General features: G+C 35.8%; 1 protein-coding gene across 1 annotated transcript in view; it reads left to right on the top strand.

The window, feature by feature from the left end:
* LOC145684972 (glutamate receptor ionotropic, delta-2-like) overlaps positions 1 to 21,440 on the top strand; it is a 37,473-nt gene that overhangs the window by 2,288 nt on the left and 13,745 nt on the right. Inside the window, exon 3 of the mRNA XM_081757320.1 lies at positions 11,331 to 11,480. Coding sequence (XP_081613446.1) covers positions 11,331 to 11,480 — 150 coding nt within the window. The remainder of the gene's footprint in view (positions 1 to 11,330; positions 11,481 to 21,440) is intronic.

Raw genomic sequence — 21,440 nt, 5'->3', positions numbered from 1 at the left:
ATTCCAAAGTTGGGCGTCCGCTTTCGTCAAGTTTTTTCGCTGTTATCTCCTTTCCAAACTTTCTGCAACTTGTTATTAGGTTCATTAATCCGTGCTCTTCACAAACTTTTAAAAGATTTTGCTCGTTATCAACGTATTGCTTCACAAATGTTAAAACTGTTAGTTAGTTCACAGCCCTTGTATATACATCCGCCATGTTGATAACATAAAAGCTCGTGACGTTCCCACAATGCAACTGTTCGGTTACCTTGCGCCAAGTATTTCCCTCCGCTCGCCGTATAGTCCCATGTTTATAACCGCTTATATATAACAAATAAACAGATTTTTCGAGACTCTTATATGTTATCAAGCACACAAACGATCAAATTATCCATATCTTTCCTGTAAATTTTAAAAAATTCGCTGGAAACGGACGCCCAACTTTGGAACTTAAGCCATATAAACTCTAGTTAAACGTACTTTGGTTTGTCAAACTGAATTCCCAACATTGTGTATACACTTAATATGAAAGGGTGTCCCATAAGGAACACAACTTTTAAAATGTCCGCCATTTCTGTTCTAGTAATTTGGGGAGCACTGAACGTCACACGATTTTTATCTGTTGTCCTTGTGGTTAATTGTCACGAATGATTGTCATCTGTTTCCTGTACGGATAGGAACAGTGTTGTCAGATCTGAAGTTATAAAAAGTAGCAAGGTTGTGCTCCAAAAGTAGCGGATTTGAACTAATTGTAGCCCAAACAAAAATAAATTATTTTGCAGCTATACACTTTTACTTATATGCTATAGATTTAATGGAAATACCTGAGTTGGATGTCTGCGTTCGCAACAGTCGGGCGGCGAATAGGGCCAACTCCATACTACGTCAGTAGCAATAGAACTGCAAATCTACAATGAACTGTGCTGACGGTGATAGTATAAAATGGACGACCTTTCTGATTTTCAAGGAGATTTCTGATTCGCTTAAGTCAGTTTTGGAATACACTTTACAATATTTATAGAGTTTTCTTTGCCATTTCTCACTTCTTTAACTAGTTCGCTATTTTTATTTTTATCTGGGAGCCATGAATTCTGGAACTTTTTGCTGTAACTCATGTAATTCGGATTCCACATCAAGTTGTAGGTACACGTTTCATATAGCCTCGCTGCTGAAAGCGAAGCTAAACTAAAAATCAAATCAAATGTGGATAATACAAAACACAATTAAATTTGTTATGTTCACGTTCACACAGCTCCGTACAACTAGTTTAGATCTACACATTAACTGAGAGCAGCAACACGGTCTGTCATACTGCAATAGCGCAAACTCAACGGAAGTCTAGTGTTTTCAGTCCTAAAACAAGAATTGAACTAGTATCGATCATATTAGTTTTATTAAAACTGCCGTAGCCCTACTTTCTGAATGGAATACTCAACAAATACTTTTATTGTATAATATAAAACTTTTGTGATTTCATATATGAAAATATGAAAGTAGCTTATTCTAAAGACTTATAGCCTGCAAATAATTGAAAATAGCCCTAAAAGTAGCGTCTCGCCCAATTTAAAATTTTGCTACCGAGAACACTAAAAATGTCACCGAATTCGTTACTTGTAGCTCAATTTGGCACTCGCAACGGTGACGTGAATTAGCCAGCCAGATCTTGTGATTTGACATAATGTGATTTCTTTGTGCCAGAGTATTTGAAATCTCGTGTATACGTCAACAAACCACAATCAAGCTCAAGGCCGAGATTCAGCATGCAATTTGAGAACTAGAGGTGCTGCAAGTATGCCGAAAAATTGCGAGAAATCATCCGGCCATAGACCTCTCTCTATTCCCATCGGTACAGAAAACAGATGACGATCATTCGCTAATCGGCTTCGTGACTTCTCACCACAAAGCTAACATGTGAAAATGGTGTAATATTCAGTGCTGCCAACTTACTGGAATAGAAATGGCGGACATTTCAAAAGTTGCGTTATTCATGGGACACCCTTTATTTAAAAATTAATTTGATTATTAATATTAAAGTAATAACAACATTTATTTTCGCGAAGTAAGGGACATACATTTAAATAAATTTGAGGAAGAAATTAATAAAATTAAACCACTAACATTCCAGTTTATTTCAAAGAATACGGAAAAGTAGATCCCCGTTTCAATCAATGGTCTAAAATCAAAGATGGCGCAGGTATTTGACACCGTTAAACAAGTTAGAAGTAATAAAATTTAAATAGAAAATAATGTCTTACATAGGGCTGATGAGACGAAATTTTGTTAAAAGCAGCCGTCCGGCTTTTCTCCAGACATGTGTAAATACCTGATTTCTTACAAACTTCTTAGTGCAAAGTAACCAAAAAAGTCCTTGTCGTTTTTGACATCCTATTAATCATGTCCTCATACAGAGGAAACGAAATGACGCATGTGCCGGCCATGCGATCAACCTTTAGTAATACAGGCACGTTGCGCACATACAGGACAGCAGTCATAGTTCGTCCAGTGTCGAAGAGAAATGGAGGTATCCAAGCAGTTTGGTCTCGTGTGTTTGTTATATGACTTTAAAGTGGGCCTGCCAGCTGCCGCATATGCCAGGCATTTGGGAAGAATGCCGTGAACGAAGGCACCGCCAGGCATTGATTCTAGAAATTCCTTTTGGGAGATGTGAGCTTTTCGCACGAACCTCGCATGTATTGGATGTATTGGATGACGAGGCCCTGAAAGCAGCCATCGAGAAGACAGTGGTCTAATGTGTGATGAACTTGCAAAAACGTTCTATGTTTCCGCTGAAACAATCAGATTGCACCTGCATGGAAAGGAAAGTGATACAACTTAAGCAAGTGGGTACCCCATACATTATTGGCAGCCAGCAAGGAACAGCTACTAACAGCCTGTTTGTCTATGCTCACTCGGCACCTGAACACACCATTGTTGGTCGCTTGCTCACTGGTAATGAAAAGTGGGTCCTCTATGACATTCCCAAGCGCACCAGACATGGTTGTTGCCACGTGACCCTCCATACAAGTATTGCATTACGAGCTCCTTTCACCTGGTCAGACCATCATTGCTCACCTTTACCTGTCAGCAATTGCAAAGGCTGCACCCTGCATTACGGAAGAAGGAGCTGACAATGGTGAATCACAAGGGTATGGTGTTCCTGCTCGACAATGCCAAGCCACATGTGGCAAAGAGTACCCGGAAGACCCTTCAGCAACTTGACTGGGAGACACTGTGCCATGCACCATATTCAGCGGACCTTGCGCCAACAGATTACCACCTATTTCATTGCCTTGACAACCACTTCCGTAGGAGATCTTTTGCAAATGACGGAGACCTGCGGAACGCACTCACGGACTTTTTTGTATCCACGACCGCCAAGTTTTATCACCAGGGTATTGTTGAGCTGCAAAAATGTTGGCACAAGATGTTGGATGCTAATGAATATTACTTCGAAGCCTAAAGGTACGTACTGTTCACTGTATTGGTCTTTGTTTATCATTGCTCGAGAACAGCAAGAACTTTTCTTGTTACCCTGTAGTACTGCTTGGTCGAGGCTAAACTATAATTGAAAAACATGTTACACTTTTGTTTTGAGTTAATAGTTTTCAAATACTTACAAAAATATGAAGAAATAGATCAATGAGTCACAAATGTCTGGCAATTTCTTTCTTTTTTTCTTTTTTTTAAGTGAAACAATACTGATTGTACTCGTCTTATAAAGGTATACTACTTTGGAGCAGGCAAAAATCAGGCAGTAAAATAACTATGCTGTATCACTGTGAAAAACACTATATGCACATTCATGAACAAAAGTTCGTTCCTTGGTTCATAAAACCGTAGTTCACAGTGTTGTGGATCTAGATTTTTGACTAACACTTATTTGTGCATTTCAAATTGACTACGTTGACTCATATTCTTGGGTGCCCGAAGGGGGGGCAGAGGGGGCCCGGGACCCCCCTTTGGCTCACGAAAATGTATACGTTGCATAGCAAACCACGTATATTAAATACCAGACGTAATATAGCAACCACGGAGATAGGCCCCTCCCTAGAAAATTTTCTTCGGGCGCCCCTGCTAATATTGCTTATTACTTCTATTACACAAGTATTAGGCCAACTGTTTACATAAACATTTAAGATTATAGATAAGATTAGGTCATATGTAATAAAATATTTCAAGGGGTTTATTTTCGATGTTTATATTTGTCATAATATCTATTCTGCTTAAGTATGTCAGTGGTGCGGGGGTCTGTTTTGTAAACCCGACACTCTTCAAATACGTAAACAAATAGTCTCTGTATATCAACATATACTACGTACAAGTTAGAATACAGGGCAAGTCAAAATGATGGACCCGATTTCAGAAATTTGTCCTGTGAAATCTAATACAATTGAAGAAAATGTTATTATGAGACATGTACTATGAAAGGTAAACTGTCGAAGTCACCTTCAAACATATCAGAAGTGTTCTTTGTAAGCACCTCGCGTAACACGGCACACGCCAAGCTAATAGTCTATCTCCTGCCAGACCTTCTGTAGTATGTTCTTCAGTCAACGCCATTTTCCTTAACTGCTCCCTGCTGACTCGTAGCGGTAGAAAGTGGAAATACTGCGTGGAAACTAAACTTTGATAGTTAACATTTCGAAGCGTTTGAGTTGAGTTGATTTTAGTTTAGCATCCCTTTCAGCAGCAAGGCTATATAAGACCTACTGACCAACTGATTAACGTGGAATACGAACCACATGAGCTCCCGCCGGGAATCGAACCCAGGTCTCCCATGCCAAAGGTGCATACTCTAACCGCTTAGCCACGAAGAAGCTCAACGTTTCGAAGCGTGTCTCGCAATAACAATTTTTTGTTAGATTTCACAGAATAAATTTCCTGAAATCGGTTTCATCATTTAGACTTGTCTTGTATATGATTTGGCAGAATATAGACTCTAGTTTACAAGATGAACATAGTTTATTCCAAGCTAAAAGAAAAATGTTATGTTGGTTCGGTACTTTTTCTCTATTTCATTGCGTGCTTTGCACACTTTCTTGATGAAAACTTTTAAAAATATATGTGAACCGACTTAAGAAAAGAACTTAAAAAAAGAGCAAATAATAATAAATCACTTAAAAGCAGAAACATATTTTTATTTTGAAGTTTCAAAGTTTATTTAAAAAAAAATAGAATTAACATAGTAGGCCTACAAATTACAATAGTGCATCGGAAATTCCAGATGTACAGAAATTTAGGAGGAATATAGCTAAATTATAAAATTGCAGTACAATTACACAAAAATGTTTTTACAAAATACCAGAGAAAATAAAATAAGATATGACTAAATCGAAATTTCCTTTATTTCGATTATTCTTCATCCTTTTCTAAAGGAATTTGGAATTTCAGACTTCTTATACTCTATGAACATACTCGGTATTTCAAGGTTGATAGGGCTTTGGATTTCCAGAAATCCCATGTTACGGTCCCGGGCAATGTAACTCGCCATACACTAATACGAAAATGTATTTTTCTGTATAAGACAAATGCAGTAGGAGCCTTCACATACGGCGAACCAGTCAACCGTCCGAAGCCCCGCGGTTCATAGTACTACTTTTGGTTTTATAAAACAATTATGGGCAAAAATTATGCGACGTTTCATAAAATTCTTAAGGTTAGCAAAGAATTTTTATTTGAAGTTTTTGAGCCCTCAGATTTTAGCAGTAAACATGCCAACTATTTCGGACACATGAAGAATCACTGCTGTTGAAGGCTATTTGCATTTCGTAGCGTTGACACATAGTAGCGGTCGTTTACTTTTCTTTATGAAAAATGGAACATATAACAATTCTTTTATTTGCTAAGAGATGTTTGTGTTTTAGGTGTTTAAACTAATAGATGATATCGTGGAAACCAGAAGGATATTTTAGCTTGAACTTCAGAAAATAAAAATTACAGCAAATTTTGCATCGATAATTTGTTTACCTCCACTAAACGCCGTAAAAATAATAATAATACAAAATCGACATTGAATTACTTATTCACAATATAAAATAATTGCGTGCAATAAATATCGACACCATATAATAAATACGTATCTGTCATTATATTTTTTAAAGTCACCATTCTACTTACCTCGAAGGCACTATACTACATTCAGTGGCGTACACAAGGGTGTTCCGGGGAATAAACTCCCCTTGAGTAAGATATTATATCAAAATAAACATTTAGCATGTTAAAATACGATACACTTACCCTGAAAGGAAATTAGATCGAGTACTTGAACCCCCCCCCCCTCTTTGATAAAGTTCTGCGAACGTCACTGAGCATATTCTTTAGTGACAGGTGCTTCATTTCTTCTGTGTAGAATGATAGATTCAAGCATATCATAGTTTGCGTCATGAACCATTTGTTAATAGTCTGCTCCAAGTGTTCCTCACAAGGAAAATGAATTCAATACTTGAAGCAAATAAAGGCATTGGTTGCTCAATAAATCCGTACAGACATCTTGTTTACGCGAAATATTAAAAAGAAGAAGAAGAAATAAGAAAAAGAAAAAGAAAATGAGTGTGAAGATCTCCATTGAGAACAGTTCGTTGATCTGTTTATACACTTACAGGAACAAGTAATAGACAGCATTTTGCAGATTTTTATAAGTAACTTCCAATTGAAAAAAAATCTTTCCTCTTTTGTCACGTTGGGCTTGGGTTTATTGACTTTTAAAATAGAATTGCAATGTATGTTGTGAATGAATTTCCCAGAAGTGAAACGCAAATAGCTAATTTAAATCCTTTATATAGTTGCACTATGCAATCATTACATAAAATTTGTCTCATTAGTATCCATATTGTTCCGATTCATTTGCTTTTATAAGCTATTTCTATTGAGTAATGTCCGTAGGTGTCCATATTGTATGTAATTTAATATGAAATATTGCATATAGAGAGCTGGGTGATTTTAAAATAATTTAATAATTTTTTGGTTGATATATTGGTACTAAAACACTACATAACCACTTCCTTGTTGGTTCATTTATATCTGTGCAGGCTTATATCTAATCTATACACAAATAATGCCTATTTAAAAAGTCGACGAGACACATATGAACATTAAATGTTATCATTGTTAAATATGTTGTCATCATTATATATCAATCGGAAATTCCATCTATCCAGTTACCTTTCTCGACACATAACTTCTATCCTCCTCACTGGTCTAGTGACTAGCTCGTGCATCTTTGATACACCTGGTCGTGGGTTCGATTTCCAATGGGACATTATTAAAATTTGAGTGCAGATTCCATGTTCTTAAACTTTAGGTTCATATATCAGCCTCGATGCTAAAGCAGGACGGTTAACTTAAATAAACAAACCTAACTTTTGTAGTGCCACAAACAATTCCTAGGTTCGACCAGTAAAGCGTAAAATTGATGGGAAAATAAAGAGCCCAAAATTGCAAAATAAAATCCCAAAATGGCAGGTAAAAATAACAAAATAAAATAAATAAACAAACAAACAACCAAAGACTTTTGAAAAAAGTACTACTAAAATATTTAAAAACTATAATAGCCTATAATTGGTTCACTAATCAAAATAGAAAATCTGGTTCCTAACAAATAAAATGTTTCATTTTGCAGTTAGTACTCACAATTTAAACTTTCTGGAAACTTGTTAAATTGTGCAACTCGTAAGGGAAGACATGGTACAATGTATTCATCATTCTTCAGTAGTAACAGTGAAACAAAATGATAAATGTAAAAACACTATCACACTCAGTTCCGTTAGGAAAACATTCAAAGCACAAACAATACTAAAATTAAGTTTTTATGCGACATTAGCGTTTATTTGCACTTAAGAAAGTTATTTTATACTTTTATTCTCTGAAATTATCAACAACTTAAGATTTTCAAACAAAAGATTTTGTCTCCTGTCAGAAAGAATTCGATTTAGATGTAAATATTATGTTTCCAAATCTACAGATGTCAGTTACTGAGGTGGGAGAGAAATTTTGAAGGTTAATTCACGAAAGGCGAGGAAGCTATTAGAAATACCTTTTTCGCATTTGACACGAGAAGATCGTCAGGAAAATGAGAACGTATTCCTCCGCAACTGTATGTAATGTTAATGATGTCAACCTGAAACCTTATAAAATTCCATTTTCAAAAAGCAGACATTCCCATTTTACTCTTAAATTTCTCAAGCGTTATACTAATTACAAAATCTTCAAAATTTATAAAATGTGACAATTGAAACTCCTTTATGTCACTTACTTTCTTCAATATTTCAGAAAATTGTTCATAAATTTCGATCTTCCAAATTCTTAATAGATATTTTCCTTAATTGTAAGAAAAAAACTATTGAAATTGTTGACGAAAACAAGTGCATTTCGTTATCAGAATTTAGTATTTCATCACGCTTTTGTGCCACTATCACTACTAAATATAGTAAAACCAGACAAACTTCATTTTCCAATTATTTCGTATAAGACCTTTTAGAAATTGACTATTCGTAGTTTCATAATTTACCTCCCTCTGTTCATGATTTTTGAAAACTGCAGAGTATATATATATTTTAGATTCAAACCCAATCAGGAAGTCGCAGTCGGAAAGACTGATTGCCGCCGGCAGCCGGCACCCGTCCGTGGTGGCACGACGATCTACTTGTGCAAAGTTGCCGACCTTTTGCCGAGGCGGCAAGCGGTCGAAAATCGTAAAATAAAATGCCATTTGCCGACTCTTTGCTGACTGTTCCCGACCGTCAGAGCCGGCAAAACAGTCGAAAAGGCCTCTTTCCGACCCTCTGCAGACTCCTTATGCCGGCCTCTTTTCGACGGCGGCGCGGGCGCATTTACTGCGCCTTTACGGCTGTTTGCCGACTGCTCGGTAAGGCAACTATTCGTCGCGGTCGAAGATCCCGCGAAAAGACGCCGATGTCCGGTGCCGGCAATTCGACTGCGGCATCTGGTCGACATGGACAAATTGTCCGACTGTAGGCGGCAGGATCCTGATGGGGAAAGTTCCTGCATAAATCACTTTCACACTAGCATTCACTTTCCAATAACAAAATTTAACAATTACCACTGATTTCATGTTTATTTATTTAAGAAAAACACAACAGGTAATTCTACCCAATTACAGTGTTCATATCAGAGTTACATAGAATATCTGTAATATATTTGCGAAATCTACAGTATTCTGACTGCATATCCAGAACTTTTTCACATTTACTCAGTTTGTTGTACACTGCATCCATCCTTCACGTCGGTGACTGTTTTGTTGCATTTGTTCGAGATTTCTTACAATAAAATAAATTTCCATTGCCCACACGTATGTTTTCATTGGGTACCCTGAGATGAAAGGCAGAGACCAAATCTTTACTATTTAATTTGTTATTTAATATTTTGTACAAGAATATCATGTAATTTAACACTCTTCTGTGATTGAGAGACATTGTGTTAAAATTTTCATGTTTATTCAAACGTCATTAGCTTATTTTACGCTCATGGAGAATTTTGTTGGCATCGACGAAATAAATATATGAAAAATCCCATATACTTTGCCAATTATGACGAAAATAGCTTTATTCCTATTAGAAAAATTACTATCAAAAAATCCCCAAAATGAGATTTTTCTCATGGGTTGGCATCAGGGATGTAATGGGGCGTATACGGGAGTATACGGCGTATACCCACTTAATATTTTTATAGTCCGGCGTATACTTACCTTAAAGTTACGAAGGAATGAGCTTATATTAGAGTGCGTATACTCCAAGTAGTCTTGCGTATACGCTGTATTTTTGAAAATGATCGAGCGTATTCCTACCAAAAATTATAGCATTACAGCACTGGTTGGCATCACTGTCTAGTGCGTGAGCCTTACATGTGACATCCAGCATACTTGCGAATAGAACCTTAAGGAATTTTGCTACGCTTTGCTTTATTGATCAGTCTATCTAAAAACTTTCACATTACTTGAAACTAGACGTAAACTTTGCAAACTGATAGAAAATAAACGCAACAACTCTTTCTATATAATAAACACAAATAAGAAAATACATCTTACACAATTCATCTCTATCTAACCTCCTCGTTATAGAGTAATAAGTATTAGATGTCTTATAGAAAATTGTTGGTTCCACCAAAGCAGTGGCGTAGACAGGAAATCACCATAGGAGGGATTAATAATTGAGGTGTCGAATAAGCACATAAGCACATACACACGTATGTAATTATATACAAGTACATATATAAGCATGTATAAGCAGTATGTGGCATAACTTTTACAGCATTATTATGTAAGGTTGAGGTTAGAGATTGTGGGAAAGAAATTTGCTGAACACGACTATACAATACTTTTTTTTTTTTTTTTACTATAGAAAGTCATAATCTCAGAAATCGCAATTGGAACATACTTAATATAAGCATAATTCATTTTCAATATCAGGCCAATCGATATCAAGTCAATCTGTACTAAGGGAGTGTTTGAGTCAGGTGAGCCCCTTATCTACGCCACTGCACAAAACTGAGGGCAGACCAATTTAATAGGTTTTGCTGTATTGCAGCGTTTCCCAACCGGTGTGCCGCGGCACACTGGTGTGCCGTGAATGGGCCGCTGGTGTGCCGCGAGTAAATCGAAACAAAATTATTAATTCTATAGCAATTAAATTGCAGGACATAGGGGGAAATGTATATTTGTATTTCACATTACTATGGACCTCTAATATGAATCTACAATTTTAAGTTTCATAATGCGTTACTTTTCTGTACATTTTTAATATTGAAAAAGGTATTTGTTATCATTGTTATGACGTTATGACCATTATTGCTTCTTTATTGTTGCAGACTATTTCGTAACTTCAAATTTTAAAGTATTCAATCCTTTCGACAAAACAATCATGCATACGAGTTACCTACATTTGTCTTCTAAAAGTAAGAGAGATTAGTTTGTTCGTTCATTATTTAGTGATCTTTCTTGTTAGTGAAAGTTTGGATGCAGTTTTCGAAAAAGAAAGCGTATTTTTAAAAACCTAAGTCCAATATTTCATTGCAATTGTTTTTCTATTTCTAAATTAGAATGAAAAATAAGCATAATAATTTACCATGGTGGAAAACCAGTGATCGAGCTTTCTTCTCTGTGAGAGATCAGTAATCACAGAAAAAGATGCCATGGTATTTTATATTTAAATATAATAAATAAAATCTATGAGTGTGCCGCGAGAATTCAAGTTACACACATAGTGTGCCGGAAGATGAAAAAGGTTGGGAAACGCTGCTGTATTGTAATGTAGTGTATCTTGATATTTGTCTCGATATCTGTACTGAGAGAATTTTCTAAGTACTTCGTTTACTAAACAAATCATTTCTTTCCTTAGGTCAGAATTTGTACCAATGGCACATGATAATTGGACAGAACTTATAGAAATGTTAAAAAGACGTGATGTAGATGTCACTGTGGTAGCAATGACGATTACAAAAGACAGAAGTAAATTCGTAGATTTTACTATTCCTATCATTATTACCAGGTAGTGTAAGATATATATATATATATATATATATATATATATATATATATATATATATATATATATATATATATATATATATATATATATATATATATAATTTTATTTTTATTTATGTATTGAATTAGTGCTGTAGTTGAGATAAGACCAATGGAACTGTTTCTCATTCTTACAAAGCAAATCTAAAACTGTACATTAAACATTTTTCCTTCATTAAATGGTTGGCAAAACTCAACCAGACAGCTAAAATGAGTCGTTCTTCATTAAAAAGTTTATCCTCCCATGATTTATTCTTTGAGGCTGATCCGAAAGATGGTGCTGATGGTAGTGAATGAAATGGTGGAATGAAGAAGTGGAAATAAGCGGCAGAACCAAAGAAAATCCACGCTCATGGTGTTTATGTGTGATTCTTACTGTTACACAAGGGCGCCGATCCTGAGGGGGCCTGGGCGCCCCCAAAGCTCATGTGGGCCCCCCGCATTGTTTTTATGAATATACAATATTTGGCTTAATTCTAAAACAATTTGTCTTAAAATCCTCGTATATGCCTTCTGCATCTACATGGACCTCCTAAATTTACAGAGAACTCGACACCCTTGCTGTTACACATGCACTGGGTTTAGGCATATGCGTAAGATTGTATTGTTGTTATACACAGAGAAATAGTCTGCTGGAAATGGAGAAATAAAAAAGTGAAAAAGGAATGTCAATAGACTTACTAAAATGTAAAAAGGACAATGACAGATGATGTATCCTTAAAATGATACGTTACATCCCAATCTAAGCATATGAGATTGTGTGCTTGAACCCCCTTAATATTATTTCATGTACGCCACTGAACTGGTAAAAAATGATGACTCAGTAGTAGAGCATGTTTACCTCTCATTCATGGGGTCATTGCTTCAATCCCCGCAAAAATACATTTGTTTATGGTGGACAACATTGTGTCCGCGGGATTCTCGAAGTACTCCAGTTTCCTCCTACATTCTCATTCCACCAAATTCTTCCATCATCATTTATTTGCCTTAATCATCGTCTTCTTTTAGCCTAAATGGCTAAACGTGGGACGTTAAACTGAAAGATTTCATTTTTTTTCATTTTGTTTTGCCACTGAAGTGTTCCTTGTTTTGTGAAAATTAAATTCTGTGATGTATTTAATTTTAATATTTTTGAGTCGAATCTATTTTTATAATTCGATTTATTTGCCGCCCTAGGCAATTTGCAAATTTGGCAAATAATTAGGGATGCATTCGAGTCGAGTCGAGTCGAGATTTAAGCCTGTCTCGACTCATCTCGAGAAAATGTTGTCTCGACTCGTGTCTCGACTCGTGTCTCGACTCGACAGTCTCTGTCTCGACTCGACTCGAATTCGAGTCGAGACAAAATGTACGAGTTAAAATATACGCACACATCAGCCAGACCATCATGACTACCTACCTAATTGTCAGTATGTCGACTTTTGGCATACACGCAATGATCCTTGGTAGGTCGCTTGAGAGAGCTGGCACCACATGTGCTCACTCAGGTCACCTAATTCCCGTAAATTCCGGGAACGGGGGCGATGTGTTCTGACGTCACATTCAATCACATTCCACAAGGGACATCACTCAAATGTCCGGCTCCAATTTCAATGAAACTTTTTTTGCTGATAGAAGGCATGTATGCATCATTACTTGTGATGACAAATTTTTGCCATGGTGCATGTTTTCTATTTTTTTAAAATAATTTTTAAGAAATGTGATGTGGCTATTAGAGATTACTACAGAAGTCCCTTACTACCCTTTGTAAACGGAGCGTTAATGAAGAAAAGTGAAGAAAAACCATGTGGATACATATAAGTCCTGGGGGGAAGTCGTATGGTAGATATGACCTTGATGGCAGCCATCTTGAAATCCACCATTTTGAATTAAGGTCAAGTTTTCAAAATGGGAATAGGGTAATATGATACATAATTTCGGGCTAGAATTTAATTAGAAAAATAATGGTGAGGTTAGTTTTAAGATACACCCATTTGGGGGAAAGTTACAAGCATATTAATTGTTTTTACTTACTGTGTGCGTAAGTCCCTTCTTACTTTCGTCTCAAGACCTGTAAATCGATCGCAACGGCAGAGCCCGGTTTCGCACTAGTGTTTAGAAATCTTTAAACTCACTTGAGGCAATATTTGTGGATTATTGTATTGTATTTTGCCTTTAATTAAATTTGAACCCACTTCATGATCTTGTGTAAAGTATCACTAAAAGAGAATTTCTGTTTTTATGGAGAACGTAAGCATGGCAATTATAAAAGGTGAGTAAGGTGCGTATGTATTTATAAGAAAGTCTTTTGTGGTTCCGCCAACCTATTCTTTAGTTGTTTTTTTTTTCAAAATACTCATATCTCATAAATAAAAGAGCTATTATAAAATCTCTTACCACTATTCTTTAATACTTATAAAATTTTATTTATTGTAAAAGCACTAGCGAGATATTTCTTAACGCTTACTAAAATTGTGGTGGAGCTCCTTCGTGGCTAACGGTTAGCATACTTGCCTTTGGCGTGGGAAACCTGGGCTTGATTCCCGGTGGGAGTTCATGTGGTTCGGATTCCACATTAATCAGTAGGTCCACGTCTCACATAGCCTCGCTGCTGAACGGGACGTTAAACTCAGAATCAATTCAACTCAAATTTATGGTTTTGACTTTATTATGATGTCATTAGTTTAAACGCCCAACTGCTCAATAATTATAAACATTGACTACATTCTAAAATTGTAATTTGTGACGACTAAAATATCAGAAATTAAAGATTATTCTTTGGGTTTGGAACATTTTGAAAAATGTGAAAAACTGGTACTGCACCGATACAACACACCTTTTGGATTTGTCATAACATGTCTTACATAGCTTTGGTTCGATTCTCAACACGGACTGCAACTACCCGTTAAATTGTGCATCCGAAAGACACTCTTTGTTAAACCTCGCTTAATAATATATATAACTTCACCGCGAAGCAAATGTTGCATTTCTGTCTTTCATCCTAACACAAAACAAAACTAACCACAGCTGTGACACGAAGGAGCTATTTCGAAAAGAAACAAGCTGTGCTTCATAGAGATGTGTACCAAATGATAGAAGTATAAAGTATTGTTTTCTTTAATGTTTATTGATATCAGTTGGTGTTCTTAATGAGTTTACTCATTAGTTTAGAAAGAGTATATATGGAATTTGGACATATGTTGTACGTATTCTCCTGAGAAATTGATGAGACCAGAAAAGTTATAAGGACAGATGGAATAGGTTTAAGCGCATCTACGTGACTTTATCAAATATTTATTCTCCGTAATGGTACCACGCGGAAAACTTGGTATAGGCCTACTTTTATCTTTGCCTCCTTCTGTTAGCTGTTTCGTATCATATATATCGGATGGTTTTGATATTTCTTCTGATCATTAAAACAACAATGGTACCTGTGTGCGTGCAGAAATGCAAAAGCACAAGGTAACTTCCTATTTGTTTTGGAAACAACAAACCCATTTCACGTGTGCGAGAGAAATTGAGCACAGCGAGATCGGGTGTTTACTCACGGTCAGTTCGCAGCAGGAGTCCATGGTAAAAGATTTGGCTATCTCGAAAACACTCGCAAAACCTTACAAATACAAAAGACTGCGCTTCAAAGAAAGTTTAGACACAGATCTTTCAATTTTCTTTTAGCATCTTTCTTCAGCAAAAGAGTCGGTTCATTGTATTCGAAAAAGGGAAGGGAGAAAGAGTGAATTTATATTTTATGTGGGGGGTAACGTTGTAAGTAGTATAAACAATACATACCGCTTCCGACTCTGTACTGAAGCACTTCCTTTAGCGGTATATCACTAGATCTATCCTGACCCTCATCCCACCTCAAGTTGTAAAGTAGAAAGGGACAGAAGTATTCAACATGACTGCGCACTTGAGTTTCAGTTCACAATACGAAAACCAGTGAGCAAGTAAACAGTCTTTTGTAGGATCGTGTTTTACTTCTTGAATTTATTTTTGAACATTTCTGTGAATTCAACAACAGAACGCAGTAGAAATCCGGACTAGTTTTTACTCCAACCATTACTTTCGCTCCAACCGAGGGATGCCACATTTATGATTTCGTACTAGATTTAGTGATTTTACTATTGAACTAGTGATCTAGTACGTACTTTGGGTAAATAGGCACATTCTAGTGATTTTTTTGCATTTTTTTTCTGATGCAGACAAATGAGAAGGAAATGGTTCTTAAAATAAAAGGAAGAAGTATATTGCAGTTCAAAACAAATGTAGAAACCTTAAATTATTTTTTCTTTTCCCTCTGACTGAATGAAACCCCTGCTGTGTAACGACCTTAGGTAAACAACGGCTATCTTTGGTCCGCTACCTCCTTTTGCTAGCCGACATGAGATGGGTAATTTTTTTTCTGGAAGAAAGTGAAGAAATAATTATCCAGTACATTTACGTTTTGTCTGGCACACAGGCGCAGTCTGTACTTGTTTCCTAACGAATTTTAGCAACATAACACAAATGAAACATATGTACCAGAAAATAGAGGCAGTACAAACGGAAATTTTCATCTGTGACACATTTGATGAGAAATATAGTTAGATGTTACAACGAGATACTTTGTATCGATTGATAATTACCTGTATTTTTGGGCAGAAAGTGCTTCTACATAAGCACTATACCTGATATAATGTTAATTTATAAATAACAAAAGAAGAATGTTTTTAATATATGTAGGAAATATACATTATTGTATAATTGGTTGCTAGGTAGTTGTTTATAGATACATAATTAACATGTTTGATTCCAAAACAGTTTGTGTGAATATACGTTAAAAGAGAATCAACGAATAAATTATTTACTACTCATCATCGACTTGTAATTTTAGTATAAAAGGTGAGAATACTAGTGGATATAATTACGGAAAATATTTTAAGGTGTGAACAATTACGGCCACTAAAGATTTACTTATGTTATTAGCCGAACCAGGGTTGGCGACCACCTTTGGTGAGTCGTTGTAAAATTTTGGTTTACCTCACCCGGGAGCTTTGTAAATTCATATCCTGAAGTACAAAGTAAGGGGTGAATTTACTTCAGTAATAAGGTTCATGTCTACGAACTTAACTATACTTAGAAGTGGTAAAATAATCACAAGAAAAATTATGCTCGGTGAGGCAATGGAGAAAGAAACTGGTGACAGTGGTAACGACGAACAAAATACAGCTCCTGTTGTACCTGAAGTGTTGACATTTGAAGACAAAATCTTAATGGCTTTACAGCGACAAGAACAAAAGTTAGCCCAGATGTCGGAAGAATTAAAGCATACGGTTCAGCAGAAATCCGAGGAATCCAGTAAACAGTACGAGGAATTAAGTAGACAATTGGAGCAGAAATCCGAGGAATCCAGTAAACAGTACGAGGAATTAAGTAGACGGTTGGAGCAAATAGACCAAAATTCAGAAGATACGAAACAATCTGTGATCCAGGCGGTAAAAGACCTTACATTACAATTTGATGAAAAGTTAAAAAGAGTATCAGAAGATTGCCAGGATAATTACAACCATGTAATCCAAGAAGTCAATTGTGTAAAAAAGGATTTGGAAGTAATAGAATCTTCTGTACGGCAACAAAAGATTCAGGTTACGGATAATTCTAACCAAATACGTGCAAATACTCAGTTGATATCTACATTACAAGAGGATATTAGGATGTTACAAATTAAGGACAACGCATACCACAACAACATGGTTAATGATCATTTGGAGTTCCCTTGTTCACAAGAGATGACCTCGCATTCACCCGTAACAGATCAACGTGGACCTCATATTATCTCATCTTCAAGTAATCCATCCGATGAGGACATTATTTTGGAAGGAATTCATTCAAGGAATAAAGATGGGCGGAAAAGAGATGGTGGAACCACAGATAATGCAGTAGGTAAAAATTGTCACTCAACACGAACACGAAATGGTGAAAGGAAGGTAAAGTTAAGTGTAAAGATGAGTGAAATACGTGCTATGAGTAAGTTTAGTGGTAAATGTAATGAAAATGCTACCTCTTTCTTAGAAAAATTTCAAGATGAGTGCAATATAATGTGTATAGATAAATCGCAATATATGAAACTAATCCCTCATTTATTACTCCCACCATGTTCTTTATGGTTTAAAGCAGTACGAGATCACATCAATACATATGAGGAATTCAAAGCAGCGCTGATTGCAAATTACGAAAACGACTTTTTGCTTGCAAACAGAGATGCCACGATTAGAAACCAACCTTTTAATCCTCGTTTGCACAAATCTGTTGTCGATTTTGTCGTAAATACATATAACGAATTAAAAGTCGTAAATCCGTTGCAATCGGAATCCAGAGTAATTGCATCAATTCGAAATTTGCTACCGTTTAAACTACAACAGATCCTGTTTTCTACCCAGTGTATGAGTCTTAATCACCTATTAACGCTTGTCCAATGTTATAAAACTCAATACCACGCTCAGAATCATCAAGCAGGATTAGGCAAAATTAAAAACAATTCAGATCACCTGGTACCTGTTCGGAATCTAAATATCCGTAATGCAGACAATACGGAATATAACCTAAGTCGAGCAAATTTCAACAATCAGAACGGACAAAGTAGGCGAAGATATGTTGGGAATACACCTAACCTAATTAATCGTGACAATAATTATGTTAGATCACTTAATCGAAGTAGACTCAAAAATAGTCGAAATACATGGCGAAATTCTAGAAATACCGTAAATCCTATGGATAGACGTAACCATAGTTCAAGAGATGGCACTTCATATCAAAATCAAGATAATGACGCAATCCATGTACAAAATAACAACGCGGAACATAATCACGATTGTGCAGTACAATGTACTTTATTAGAATCATATGCAGGTACGAATTTAAATTGACTGCAATTGATGAAGTAAGGGTTGAGCCCATATCAGCTATAGATTCTTATCAACATTTATCTTCAAATTTATGTGTTAATGTTAATAATGAAAACAACCCTTATGACTTTTAGATACTTTATCATGTCTGTTTCAACAAATGATAATTTTCAAATGATTTTAATTCTTTCTTGTTAATGTGAAGAATTATAATTCGATTCGTAATTGATTAAAAGCAAAGGTTATTTATATTATATTGATTTGTGTTGAAACTTTGTTGTCAAAGATTATGTTAAATATAAGATTGATTCTATTAAGCTAATTATTCGACGGCTGTCTTTATGAGCTACCTTATATGTTATTCGAATAAGATCCTTTTGTATCATGACGCCTTATTGATATAATGTATATTTTAAAATATCATTTAACATAATTACTATATAATGCGCCCTGGAAAGATCAAACATCTTTTTCTTAATATGATCGTTTTTAATAATGATTGAAACTATTGATCATTGTGATTTATGTTTTAAAATGTAATTGACTTTTACAATTTTTGACTTCGCACCCTTCAGTGATTAGATTAATAAGCGACGACGTTTCTATAATAAAAGATAAATATTAATGAAATAAAAGATTTATTATAAATGTATTTCTATAAAGGAAGCTTAATAAAGTTATATACGAGGGTCGATCAAAATGTAAAAGGACGTAATTAATAGAATATCATTATTATAAACGGACCAGTGGTTCTTAAATATAAAAGCCAAGCTCGCTTGTAACTTTTATATTCAGTCCCGTCGTCGGGCGACATTTTATACAACGAGATACTTTGTATCGATTGATAATTACCTGTATTTTTGGGCAGAAAGTGCTTCTACATAAGCACTATACCTGATATAATGTTAATTTAAAAATAACAAAAGAAGAATGTTTTTAATATATGTAGGAAATATACATTATTGTATAATTGGTTGCTAGGTAGTTGTTTATAGATACATAATTAACATGTTTGATTGCAAAACAGTTTGTGTGAATATACGTTAAAAGAGAATCAACGAACAAATTATTTACTACTCATCATCGACTTGTAATTTTAGTATAAAAGGTGAGAATACTAGTGGATATAATTACGGAAGATATTTTAAGGTGTGAACAATTACGGCCACTAAAGATTTACTTATGTTATTAGCCGAACCAGGGTTGGCGACCACCTTTGGTGAGTCGTTGTAATGTCACGTGCAAGCAATCTAAACATGTCCTATCCTGTAATTCTATTCGTATGTTTATGTAGGTGAGACTGAGAAATCAAGAAACAATAATAACTGGTTTTCTTCCAGGGGAAAAATCTAAATGTGAAGGGGTGTTACACTGGGACTTTAATTGCGTCCTTTGTACAAGATTAACAAGTAATAGCAATTTTTTAATTTATTTTAGTTCTTGGGGAGAGGAAGATGGAAGCGAACCCTCGTAAGGACCTCTGCAAGGAAACATGAATACTATCCGCCACTGTTTGTTATATTACACAAAATAGTTATATATATATATATAGTTTTAGTCAGGGTTTTCATTCTGCTGGAGAGGGGGGGATAGTAATACCTGACGAACATTTTCTATTCTCAGAGTGTTGCAATGATAGCATTTCCTCCATTATAACTTGGCCAAGCTAGTTGCATTATATGTAAGGATTAAGTTAGCCTAAAAAGCTTAAATTTCTATGGCTGTTTTACTCTGTACCCATGTTTCTCATTTTTGGTCTACGGGACTCTGTGTCCGGAAATTTTCGATGGCTTCCAAGTCGGAAAATAAGTGTATCAAAGGCATATATATTATATCTATGGTTATATGAGGCATGGATCTACAGTTTAAAGTGGGATACCGGTAACAACTTCATGAGCTTCCACCGTAAATCGAACCAGAGTCTCCCGCGATCAAGGCGTATGTGTTAACCATACAGCCACGAGGAAATTCACATAAGCACACACACACATATATTGTTGAGTTGATTTTGACTTTACCGTCTCTTTCAGCAGGGAGGATATATGAAATGTAGACCTACTGATTAACGTGGAATCCGAACTACATGAGCTCGCGCCGGGAATTGAACCCGAGTCTTCCACGGCAAAGACGCGTACACTAGCCGCGGAGTTCACACACACACATAGAATCAGAGTCCTCACACACCAAGGGTGAGAGCTGTGCCACTGAGTCACAGCGGCCACGGGGCTAGGTCGAGTCCACTTTACGTTCATAGTTTCTTAGTACATAAATGGTACGATTATGAAATAGATTTTCCTTAATGAGCTGCATAAAAACAAAAGCTTTCGAAATGCATTAAACAATTAGCTCGATTTGAGTGTGAACTTAAAGTTATATCAGAGTGTAAATACGGATACGCACCAAAGCTCGAAAACTTAATACACTATTTCTCCTATATAGTCAGCATGTATCAAGCAATCATTCAGCTTTCATTTGAGAGGATGGAAATCGAAGGCCCCTGAACAACTATGTTACTAATGTGCGGAATGTATTTATCTTACAGTGAACTGCTTTGATGCCAAGTGGCCTAACTCCAAAATTGAAATTTTCCAGGAGTGAAAGTTGAAGTTCAATATCTCATGAACAATCCATATTTCTTTTATGTTGGGAACCAAAACCATAACTACTGTATGTAGTTCATTGTTTTATAACTTAGTGTTTACAAAAATCCTTTAAAAAAATACCTATTCATAGAAGTGAATGGTACTTATCTGTACTAGTTCTTGGCATCCAAGCAGTCCATTTATTGTAATACTAGCTTAATATACCCATTCTTTGCATGGGGGCTGTATTTGGAAGTCAACACCTGTGGAAGTATCACCATTCATTTCAGTGACCGCGAAAACTATGGATTTGACACTAGTATCAATCAATATGGGCTATTTATACATGTCTCGGTATTCCTCACCCGCTGACACCCGGCCCGCATACAGTAGTAGCTGAATTTGCAAGTCATCGCTGATGGAAGTGTCACCATTGATCTCAGCGACCGTGAAAACTATGGATTTGACACTAATGTC

This window comes from Thermobia domestica, chromosome 5, assembly GCF_964235325.1.
Source record: "Thermobia domestica chromosome 5, izTheDome1.hap1.1, whole genome shotgun sequence".
NCBI classification, from domain to species: Eukaryota; Metazoa; Arthropoda; class Insecta; order Zygentoma; family Lepismatidae; genus Thermobia; species Thermobia domestica.
The sequence above is the reverse complement of the archived record's forward strand: the minus strand, read 5'-3'. Positions and strand labels throughout refer to the sequence as shown.